This window comes from Microcaecilia unicolor, chromosome 1, assembly GCF_901765095.1.
Source record: "Microcaecilia unicolor chromosome 1, aMicUni1.1, whole genome shotgun sequence".
Taxonomy (NCBI): Eukaryota; Metazoa; Chordata; class Amphibia; order Gymnophiona; family Siphonopidae; genus Microcaecilia; species Microcaecilia unicolor.
Window position 1 is genome coordinate 480,951,540 of NC_044031.1, and position 12,481 is coordinate 480,964,020.

Here is a 12,481-nt window from a genome sequence, read left to right on the forward strand (position 1 = left end):
ATCTTCCTGTCCCTAAACACTGGGCTGGTTCCTAACCTCATGGAATCCTGCTCCCTCATCCCAGGACACTGATTCACTGGAACCCCCTCCCCCCCTCACTTGCCGATCTCCAGGTTGGGGCCTCTTCCAACTGCCAACCCTGTCTCTACTCCTTACGAGTGAGAGCTTTTCTTCCCCTACTTCAGTCATGGTTGTGAGTTGACAGGGTTAAGCCCTGCCCTCTAACCTCAGAAAGCCCTAGCCCAGAACCTCTCTGTAACCGTGGTGTGTAGCTCTTGTCCCTTGGTTGTGTCTCCTCTTCAAACTTAAAAATCGTCAATTCCTATATACAGGTTCATAGCGGATAACATAAGATCCAGGAAGGCAATACTAATTAGCCCAACTGGAAGCTTGATGCACCATCAGCTTCCCCAGTTCTCCATAACACAGCTGTCCTGGCTTCAGAGCATATAGCCTTCTGGGACTTGTAGTCAAAATTCCTTTTAAAGGGATCAGGTTTTAAATTAGGCATGTTCAAGTTCCATCCTTGAGGGCTGCAAACAGGCCAGGTTTTCAGGATATCCTTAATGAATATGAATGAGAAAGATTTGCATGCCCACTACATCCAACGTATGCAGATCTCTTTCATGCATATGAATTAGGGATATCATGAAAACCTGGTCTGCTTGCAGCCCTCGTGGACTGACTTGGACAAGCTTGGTCTAGCCAGATTTTTTCCTCTAGACAGATTTTTTCCTCTAAACACTCCTGTAATTGTTCTAGGACTACCTGCTTTATTACCTTTGTCACAAAAGGTAGGTTAGAAACAGGGTGATAACCGCTGGAAACCTCAGCATCTAAAGTTGTTTTTTTGAGGATAGAACAAGTGGAAGCACATTTTAAAGTACCTGGTAATAACCCTTGATTCCAAGATGTCACCTGAATAGTGTACAACAGCAAAAGGAGGTCCACACAGCTTCCATAAAATGACCAAAAGTCACAAAGCAGGAGTGGAAAGAAATGAATGCTCCAGGAGAAACAGGGAACAGCCGAAGTCCAAGGGGTCCTTTTACTAAGCCGCATACGCGCCCAATACGCACCAAAATGGAGTTACAGTCTGGTTACTGCATGGCTCTTGTGGTCATTTCACTTCCCTTGCGTGTATTGATGTTTCATTAACCCAGTCTATATCTGGATAATTGAAGTCACCTATTAATATTACATTGCCCTTTTTATTCGCTTCCCTAATTTCCCTTGTCATTGCTGCATCCGTCTGCTTGTCTTGGCCAGGCGGATGGTAGTACACTCTTATCACCGTCCTTTTCCCCTTTTCACGTGGAATTTCAATCCACAAGGATTCCAATAGGGGTTTTGTCTCCTGCAATATTTGCAGCCTATCCGAGTCTAGGTTCTCATTTACATACAGTGCTACCCCTCCTCCAATCCTATCCACCCTATCGCTATGATATAATTTGTAGCCCTGTATGACTGTGTCCCATTGGTTATCTTCCTTCCACCAGGTCTTAGAGATGCCTATAATATCCAGTTTTTCATTGTGTGCAATGTACTCCAGCTCTCCCATCTTATGCCCCAGGCTCCTGGCATTTGCGTATAGACATTTCAATGTATGCTTGTTGTTCCGTTTTTTATTACGTTTAATAATTGGCATTATTAATATGTTGTCTTCTGTTTGGTCATTATTAATTTTATTTAAGGCTATCTGATCCTCTATGATTTCTTTGTCATCCTTACTCACAAGTAACCCTTTTTTCCCTATCTGGGTGATATCCTCAGAAGATACCTTCTCCCGAACCATGCGCTTTTGAGCAACTGTTGGCCTTCCCCCCGTTTCTAGTTTAAAAGGTGCTCTATTTCCTTTTTAAAAGTTGATGTCAGCAGCCTGGTCCCACCCTGGTTAAGGTGAAGCCTATCAGATCGGAATAGGCTCTCCCTTCCCCAGAATGCTGACCAGTTCCTGACAAATCCAAAACCCTCCTCCCCACACCATTGTCTCAACCACGTGTTGAGACTCTGGATCTCTGCCTGTCGCTTGGGCCCTGCGCGTGGAACAGGTAGCATTTCAGAAAACGCTACCCTAGAGGATCTGGATTTGAGTACTACAGTAACTTCCTGCTTCGAGCGCTACCCAAAAACGCTTCCCTAAGGTGCGTGCCTTTGGCTTGTGCCTTAGGTGGTGCACCAAACGGCAACATGCCATTAGACGCTTCAATTTAAAGTTCCTCAGACATCTGACATCAGCTGAAGTAAGCGGAGCTTACTCCCATGCCTCTATGTTAGCGACAGCAGTGTATTCGGCGAAGCTTGCTCCCACACTTCCAAATTTAAAGGACAAAGTCAGGGCACAAAGAAAGTGCAGGTCTCAATAGCAGCTAAGATAACAACTTGCTGGAGCTACTCCAGGCGCTTTGATTTAAAGTTCCCCTGACGTCAGCTGAAGTAAGCGCAGTTTACTCCCACGCCTTGATATTAGCAACAGCAGTGTATTTGGCAGAGTTTGCTCCCAAACCTCCAAATTCAAAGGACAAAGTCAGGGCACAAAGATAATGCAGGTCTCAATAGCAGCTAAGATGACAACTTGTTGGAGCTACTCCAGGCGCTTCAATTTGAAGTTCCTTTGCTGTCTGACGTCAGCATGTCCTTTGAGATTCTGTGAATCCGGGCACTGTCTCAACATGCTGGAGGGGAATTGAAGGATGTCCACTGTTTCTGCCTTGGGTTCCACCTCCATCTCTAATGTAAATGGAACAGCTTTAGCCATTTCTCTCACAAAATCAATGAATGAAATCTCCTCTGGTATGGTTTTTCTTCTCTGTTAAGCAGGAAACTGGTCTGATGGTAAGTTAATTAAACCCTCTTCAGAGGGTTATCCAGAGACAACATCACAATCAGAGTCCTAGGGATGCTAAGTCAGACCCCAAAAAAGTCTGGGTCTCTGCCTGTCTCAGCCTACTGACACTGGAGTCAGGCCTTGGATGCTGGTATTGAGACACTGAGTACAGAGCTGCACGAGAATGGGGATTTCTGCACATATGGAAGAAGTTGCGTGAGATTCCCGCAAGATAGAAGTTACAATGGGATTCCTGTGGGGAAGGAAGAAGTTGCCGTGGGATTCCCACAGGAGTGTAGTCAAAATCTCCTCTGGTGACTCCAGAATGAGGCTTGGAATGCACTGTGAAAGGCAACTGGAGCACCAGAATGAGGTTTGGAATATACGCAGAGAGGCAGCTGGAGCACCAGACTGAGGCTTAGCACACTCATTGGTTGAATGTGAATACCATCCAAAAAAAACAAGGGAGGCTGTTGGGTTTGGGAGGAAAGAGAAGGCTGTGATCGACTCCTGCGGGTATGGGTGAGGATGGAGGAGATTGATTGTGAGGATGGGTGGGGTTGAAATGGATCTTAGCAGGTACCGGTAGGTATGGGTTAGATTTAATTGGGGATGGGCGGGGATGGGTGAAATTTCTGTACCCATGCAACTCTCCAACACTGCCTCAGTGAAGCTTCCTTCTTCAATGCACTGGAGATAACAATGGTGCAGTGAAATTGACCCCAAGGTCTTTGAGGTCTCGGTGTCAATGACTCCACTGTTAACACTGCATGAATCTCAAGGACTAGCTGGATGTGTCTTGTATTGATACTGACTTATCCTGGAGTGAAAATATAATAGATACCTAATTCGTGTAAAAGGTCATTATGAAAAAATAAAATATATTTTCCAAAGGCTCTAACTTGGGGTAAAAATAGATCAGCTTTATTGAATCTGATGCCTTGACAATTGCTCTATGATTTGTGCAACTGGAATTTATTTGCTGTTATTCAAACTCTTTATTATTTAAGTTTTATTATTCAAATTTAAAACAAATATAGGCCAATAAAATCATAATACACAAATGATCTACATTTGGATTTTCTCCACAGACAGTTTTTTATGGCATTATGATCCCAGGTGATCATAAACAGAAATAAGGAGATGAGTCTTGGATAATATTAAGGTAAGCAATTTTCAGTTCAGCTTTCTGGCATTCTTACTGTAGTGATCCTCCCACTGGACAGTTTTGGGATACAGTAAAGGATGACTAGTTTTCAGTTATTCTATGGTTCAATCTGCTTCAGTGCAAGCAAAACAACTTGTCACATCAAAAAATCCCATGTCAGCATTTTTACTTTGCTTCAGAAAGAGATTGATTTAAACTTTAAAAAACCCTTATGTCAATTTTGCCATTAAAAGTCTGACCTTTCAAATGGTTTCCTCCAATTGCATACAACCGATCATTCATTGCTGCCAAGGCATGGATGGCTCGTTTTGTGTTCATGTCTTGTTTTCTGGCCCAGATGTCCATGACAGGGTCATAGCAGTATAGCCAGGGTACATATTCTCCATTGTGAACACCCCCTGAAAAGGAAAAAAAGGAACACTATTATTTATCCATGCTCCCATAGATTATTAAATGAAGTCTTTTCCACTTAATCACATTTCAGTGGTAAAGGTTTATTTATGTGTTTTCATAATTTCTAGACCGCTCTATCCAAAGTGCTAGGCAGTTTGTCAATGTTACTAAGCTGAAAAAGTAACATACCTGAAATGTGTATTTTGCCATTATGTACTGCTCCTGCATGAGCTGCCAGGGGCTGTGGTAATGAGGACACGTAGTGCCATTCATTGGTTTCCAAGTTATAGCACTCCATGCTAGACAAGTACCCAGTTTCATTCCTGCCACCGATCACATATAAATGTTTCTCAAGACGACATGCATAGAAGCTTGCCCGTCTAAAATAAGTAAAAGCAGAAAAAAAAATATTGATTAGTTCTTACTGCTGTACCAGTGTGATATGTGTGCATGCATATTTTTCCTATATGAACTTTGACAAATTTTCAAAATAAAAGTATGTGTGCACTTGCACTTTGAAAATCACTTCACAGAATTAATGCTCTTACATTTATACCTGCTACTTCGCATGCACAAATTTTCTGGGTTAATTTATGTATGCACTCTTGAATTTTCAATAGTATATGTACAATTTTATTGATATAGGCTACCCTGAATCACTTATTCCTTAGGTATTCCTAAGGTATATTGAAATTTACTCTTACCTGATAATTTCCTTTTCTTGAATGTTGCTAAAGCAGTCCAGACTAGTGAATTATGACCATTTACCAGTAGATGAAGACAGGACTCCCCCCAAAGATTCTAATGCCATCACCAGTTTAACAGGTTGTGCTGCCAGATCTCTTAATCCACAGAAGTCTGATGGAGAGGCTCAAAAGGAGGCCTCACCAATGATGACAGAACATAAGTAAGATCCCATTGGGCAGATCTATCAATTTTGCCTCTGAAACAAGAATGTGCTGCTACCTATACCTTAGACAAATTAAGAGACAAACTTTGCTCTAGTCCCTTCTGCAAAAACGAGAGAATGAAAAGAATATCCACACTCCAAAGGGATTACTGTGAGCGGAAAAACAGCACTGACTCTCCATAAACTACTGAATTAGATGATCTGTGGGCCTTCGGCAAGGTAGCAATCATGGGGCTGAAAATCCCTTTCTTTTCAGGCAATGCCTTTCAAGGGCAAGCGGTAATCCAAAAGGGATCTGGATCTTCTATGAACACAGGACCCTGATGAAGAAGGCCCAGTAACAGAAGCTGCTCAAGATCTGCATACCAAGGAAGACCACACCAACCTGGAGTTATTAGAATCACTGGGGACAGGAGTTCGCTATCTGGCATAACCCAAGTTATGAACAGCTACAGGGGAAAGGTATACAGAGGCTGATGCTCCAGCCATGACAGCACGAGTGCAAATGCCCTTAGTTTCTTTCTGTGACTGAAGAAAAGCAGACATTTCATATTCCGTCGGGTCATCAAGATGACAAAAACAGGAGTTTTGGCAACAACAAAAACAAAAAGATTCTCTTATAAAACTAAACACGAGCAGTGTATAAATATGTTGAAAATAAGGAGGAAAAAGCCTCAAGAAGCTCCCAGCTACACAGCAGGAGCAGGACTGCTTCATCATCGGCAAAAAAACTCCTTAAAGTTGGTCACAGTGTTTTGAGAATGACAACTTTGTCAAAATTATCTTAAACAATTCATAAATAGCATGAGCAGCTATCAATACTTAGCTAAATAGTCCTTCCTTCCTTCAATAGATTGTGACCAACGGTGGCCAGCGTTTGGGTCCGTCGTCATGAACGGAGTTTACATTTCTAGCCGTTTGACCCTGATGCAGCTAGACGAAATGGTGGCCACTCCTGGGAGCCTACATGAGCCAATCTCAATCACTGGACACAGTGGGGCCAATATTCGGACTGTGGGAGGAATCCCAGCTAACTCTCGCGGTCGGTGGTGAGACCAGATATTCCATGCCAGGCTGTTTCCTGTGACTGGTATTGAATATCTGGTTTATTTTTGGCCGGTTTAAACTTAACTGGCCAAGCCAATATTCAGTGCTGGCTGATTATGTTTAAACTAGCCAAAGATAAGCCTGCTATTTTGGTGGCCCGATTTGGTTGCCAAATTTAGCCAGCGAAGTGCTGAATATTAGCAGATAGCCGGTTATATTCTGCAATATAACTAGTTAGCTACTAAGCGCTGACAGGGAATATTCAGCGGGAGATAACTCGCTATCTCCCACTGAATATTCATGGATAAACGGTTAAGTGCTATTTAACAGACCAGCAGCTGTTCCTGGCTGGTTAAATAGTGCTGAATATCGGGAGGAATGTGCCCAGGGGAATCAGTCCTGTTACTCAAAAGCCTTGCTGTATCGGTCTGACCTGCATCATCTGCTGGAGGCAGAGAAATACTGACAGGTTCCTGGCTGCATCACCTCTTGTACCAGTGATGTTATTAGAGTCTTCAGTTTTTTTTCTCTGCTTCCATCTGCTGGTAAGGGGCATAAACTACTAGTCTGGTCTGGTCTAATATGTGGATAAGCAAATAAGCATTTAAGAATAAACAAGAACAAATGCAAAGTACCAAGACACAAGATGACGTTTCTGTCTTCTAGCACTTCCTCTCTACATCCCTCCTGGGCTGCAGTGGAGGGAGACGGCTACCGCTTGGGAATACTGACACAGGCCATTTACAGCACGGGTAGATCCTAATGGATTAGGGAAGGTTTGGGGGTCCACTGCTCTTTTGTTTGGGCAGGCTTTTGTGAGTGGGGTTTCAGATGTTAATGGGGGGTGGGGTGGAGAGCATGGGGTAGGGGGTTGGGAGCTAGATCAGAAAGCATGGGACTGTCAGGAGGGGGTCAGAACTGTTGGTGGGGGGTTGGGAAGGAGATCAGACCTCTTGGGGAGGGTGGAACAGGTCTTTGAACCTGCCAGGGGAGGGCGCCTGGAGGGGAAACGTAAATTTAGGATGCACCACCATGAAGTATGGGGTAATAGGAGCAGGGCAGACACTGGGCGTACCTCCTGCATGTACTCCACAGGAAGTACTGTTTGCACTTACCCTATTATGTTTTGCAGTTAACAGAGGGTAAGTGCAAACAGTTACTGACCCTTCCAAAAAGGGCCCCCAGGTAGCAGGTCTAACTCCTAAGATCAACCTTTATGGACATGGATGATCCTTTCCTTCTGCAATGGGGAATGAATGTCCATATTTCTTTTTCATCCCTGTGCAGACAGCAAGCGCTTTTACCTTTCAAGCCTATATTAGCTACTTACATTAAGGAGCGTTTTACTTTTGTTACCTTTTCATTTGTCTTTCATTTATAATTATTTTATCAATATGGTGGTATTTCCTCTTTTAATTATACTATAAATGTTACTTTTTAATTATACTATAATTGTTACTTTTTATATTATTAACGTCACATCAGTTTATTGTACTTTTTATTTTCCATAATCATTAGATGTACTTGACATGTATTTATGCTACAGTTATCTATATAAGTATATGCATGCATATTTATAAGTATATGCTTTATACAGGCACATACTTCTTATATGATTTTTTATACATGTACACTCTGTTTATATTATTGTTTTATTTATTTTAGACCCCCGAAGCAGGCACTTGGCCGAAACACAGTGCCGTGTCGGGCATTATTAGAATAAAGTTTCTTCACTGTATTCTCGTCTTCCTGTTGTTATTGGAGAGCCTTGCTGGTCGCACTATTCATCTTGTGTGGACTTTTGTACATAGTGGGCCACAGTCTTCCTCTTCTGCGGCCTCCCCTCCCCTCCTACAGTAGCCACACCCAGTTTACTAGCCACAGAGCATATAAAAGGGTATCACAAGAACCTTTAAGATTGACCATAAACTAATAAAATATGTAGACAAAAAAAATCAGCTGAAACCCCCCAAAACCAGACTCCGGCATGCAGGATAACATCAGAAAAACAAAAATATTTCCCCTTGCTATAAAAATGGCAGACATAAATTTCAAATATTCCATTCACTACATTGCAAATTAAGAACTACAAATAAAACAATCAAACAAAAAATTCGCATATCTACCACATTATCTTAAAATAAAAATAAAATTCATTTTTCAACCTTTGTTGTCTGGCCAAGTACTTCTTTTCATTTGTGTTAGTCCCAGTCTCTGGTTTCTACTTTCCTCGTCTTCTCTTAATTCTATTGCCAGGATTTCTTGTTTGTTATTTTTCTCTCCTCCTTTTCCTTTCAGCTTTCTTTGATTTTATTTTCTGCCTTTATCCACATTTAGTCCTTTCTTTTCTATCCAATCTTCCAGCATTTCTCCCCTTGCCCCCTCTCTCCCCATCCAGCATTTCTCCCCTTGTCCCCTCTCTTTCCATCCAGTACTTCTCCATATCCTCCTCTCTCCACATCCAGCATTTCTCCCCTTTCCCTCTCTCTCCCCATCCAGTATTTCTCCCCTTGTCCCCTCTCTTCCCATGCAGTACTTCTCCACATCCTCCTCTCTCCCTAGCCAGTATTTCTCCCCTTGTCCCCTCTCTCCCCATCCAGTACTTCTCTCCTTGTCCCCTCTCTTCCCTTGCAGTACTTCTCCACATCCTCCTCTCTCCCTAGCCAGTATTTATCCCCTTGTCCCCTCTCTCCCCATCCAGCATTTCTCCCTTTGCCCTCTCTCCCCTCATCCAGTACTTCTCCCCTTGTCCCCTCTTCTCCCAACTCAGTATTTCTCTCCTTCCTCCTCTCACCCCATCCAGCAACTCTCCTATGGCTGCTGCTGCTTCTCCAAACCAGCAGAGGCGGTGGGAAAATCAAGAAGTAAAAGATGCAAGGCTACAGTGCTCGGACACGCACTGTTGGCTCTGCTGATTCCCTGCTCTACTGACATCAACTTCCTGTTCTGGGGCAGGGGATCGGCAGAGACAACCAAGGAGGTTTTATCCAACCTCCTTAGAGACGACAACACGTGTCCTAGCACTGCAGCCCTAAACAGGTTGCTCCTTGCTGTGCCTGCGGCGCTGCTGCTGCTCATTGGGAAAAGCAGCTATGGCTGTGAAAGAAAGGCAGGAGATGGGAGAGATGAGCAGGGAAGGGAAAAAAGGTGCCGGTACGCCATACCGGTGTGTATTGGCACAAAAATAAGCCCTGATTATCAGCGTTAATGAGATAGGTGGAGAGAGAGCTGGACAAATGGTCATGATCAAACTTGTTCTGAGTAGGCCATCGGCTAGTGTGAAAATGGTGATGCTTCTGAGGTTTATCTATCTGCTCCAGACATTGCTGATTGAAATTCCAGAACAGACATTTAGAAAACACCAAAGGAAGGTACTTACAGTAAATTTATATGTGCCCAGTGAACATCAAGGCAGGTTACTTTTAGCAAAGTTTAGAGTTTGTAGGAGGTAAGGGTCAGAACCAGTGTTGCCAGGTGGGCGGTTTTACCGCCCAATTGGGCGGTTTTCCGCGACCCGCCGCGGGAAATTTTTGCCCGCGGCGGGCTGCGGTTTTTTGGGCTTCTTTTTTTTCTTTTGGGCGGTTTTCAGGCGGTTTTTTCGGCCGCGGGGGGCGGGGTTAGTGACGTTCTGGGCGGGGCCGATGACGGGGGAGGCGGGGCCGATGACAAGGGAGGCGGGGCCGGTGATGGGGGAGGCGGGGCCGGTGACGGCGGGGTTGATGACGGCGGGGGTGGGGGTGGACGCGGGGGTGGGGGTGTCAGGGGCGGGGTTTGAGTTTGGGCGGGTTTTGGGCTGTTTTTAGGCTGGATTGGGTGGGAAAAAAATTTTCCACCTGGCAACCCTGGTCAGAACCAGTATGACTGCCCTTATATGGAAGTCTAACCCATAGTACACAAGACTACTTCTCAGGATTAGCACCACCATTTTGACACCTGGAGCCGACAAGGCAGGAGTGGAAAGGGAACCACTCCAGCCCTATCTCGCTAAATAAAAAGACTCTTTCCTGGGTAAGTCCCAGGGGTGGAAAGGTTATTGTGGGAAGGGAGGGTTGGATAGTGGCTGGGGCTTACATATTAGCATAAAATCGGAGGGAGCATGCTTCTTGGATTGGGGGAGGGGCAGGAATCAGGGAATTTGCTCCAGGAGATGGGATGCTAGGGAGGGTACTATGGGGATCAGTGGTGACCTGGAAAGGGGGGGGGGCTGACACATCAGACTGATACCCTCCCTTATGTGGGTCCTGGCCTATATTCAGATGTCTCATGCAGGTCCTAGCTGAATATCGACTGTGACCTACATAAGTAACGGCAGCCAGGTACAGGTACAGATTTGGATATTCAATGCCAGTGCCCTGACACGACCTGTCACTGCACATCTGGGTCTATTTAGCCAGCAAGTCAATGTTTAAAAAAACCCACTGAGTGCCGCTGGCTGAATATTGAATGGAAACTTTACAAATGGATAAGAGATATTGTATATTGAAAGAGGAGGATTTGAATTGAATGAAAGTATCTTTTTTTTTGGATAAAAATGAAAAAGTTAAATAGAAAAAAAAACATGCATGTGGTCAAATACAGAGGTTGTTGACAGTTTTGATGTTGCCACTCTGCAAGGACATGCATGCAGTCTTTCAAGTACCTAATAACCTTCTGTTGTATTACAGAAAAAAAATAATGTCTCATCATATTGTTTTACACTCTGCTAGAGATGTCGTCTGTGGGTGGTAATAATTAGCCTATGAAAAGTGGGCTTACTAAAAGCACAAAGTTTCAGAAACATTTTAATGAAATATGTCTTGGTGGGAAAAGAGATAGCAAACATCTTAATTATGACTAAGACCTCCAGATTGTAGGTAAAATCTGATTTTAAAAAGTAGGTAAATCTGTGGCAGCTGCCACATCCACAGAATCATGGCAAACTAGGGACAGCATGGCAACAAGGAAAGTATCTCTGCACTCAAACTTGTAAGATTTTAGGTTTCCTCCATAAAGTTTTACGGCAAACTTTTATTGCCATTTTCTGACTATGTGTAGACAATATCCAGCTCTGTCTTCAGCAACTCATGAAGGAAGCCAGCTTTTAACTCTGTAAATAGGTGGGGAATAGGTGCAAATAGGTGGGAAAATGTGGGGTACAAATGTAACAAATAAATAAATAAAATAAATAAACCTTGAAAACTGGCCAAAAATCTTTCAATTTTAAAAAATCACCTGTGGCTTATGCACTAATTTAATTCTAAAAATTCATTAAAAAAAAAAAACGGCTAAAAAGCATCGTTATATTCACTTGCTAGAAAAATACCCACCATTCCAGGAGAGCCATAAAAAGAAATACCATGAAATAAACAGTTCCACTGAGTTTAGACCTTACCAGTTAACCTTGTAAAGACACTAAAAAGTGCATTTACAGAACAAATACATAGGGAATTGGACAAGTGAGTTATGAAAATGGTTTCATTTTCACATGCCAGTTTTGATCCATGTTATGCACCATCGATTAAAAGAGGCACTTCCTGAGAAACTCAGCTTTCCTATCTGCAATCAGTGCACTCTAGTAATGGAGGGTTTATTTTTTCCCTTTCTCATTTCATTTCACTTTACATGATAGCACCTCTCTACTTTACAGCAGATCAGGACACAGTAAGACAGTAAATAAACCTGCTTTACAACTGTGCTACTCATCGTGGTTTTTGTTTTTCTAAATGTCAGTTTGTGCTCTGGGTGTGTTACTGTTCAGTTCCTGGGACTCCAAGTGCTTGGGGTTTATTCTGATAGGCTGTTTGATTTTTCTGTTCTGTATATGTATGCCAGGCTTCATGCACAGTATAAAGCAAAACGTACACATGGTATTTTTCATGAAGGCATAGAGTTCATTTTCTAAGTTTTATTTCTGGAAATAAGATAACATTAAAAGTTTTTAACTTGGGGCAGCAAAGGAAGATGTCACCAGGCAACAAAACGTTCCCATACTACCTTTCTTGCATAGGTGGAAGCTGGATCCAGCTGTTAAATCTTGGATCGTATCGACTGACAAAGTTTGTACTGTGCTTCCCTGTGAAAGTTAAACACAAATAATAATAAATAACCTACATCTCTGGTGCTTACAATATTAATTCCTATAATCAAAATTTCTGTA

At 43.0% G+C, this 12,481-nt stretch overlaps 1 protein-coding gene across 1 annotated transcript in view; it reads right to left on the minus strand.

The window, feature by feature from the left end:
- The window catches only part of KLHL14 (kelch like family member 14), a 199,809-nt gene that overhangs the window by 7,260 nt on the left and 180,068 nt on the right, over nucleotides 1-12,481 (minus strand). The window contains exons 4-6 of the mRNA XM_030190135.1: nucleotides 12,319-12,397; nucleotides 4,578-4,768; nucleotides 4,235-4,393 (exon numbers count right to left, since the gene is read on the minus strand). Of these exons, the coding sequence (XP_030045995.1) occupies nucleotides 4,235-4,393; nucleotides 4,578-4,768; nucleotides 12,319-12,397 (429 nt within the window). The remainder of the gene's footprint in view (nucleotides 1-4,234; nucleotides 4,394-4,577; nucleotides 4,769-12,318; nucleotides 12,398-12,481) is intronic.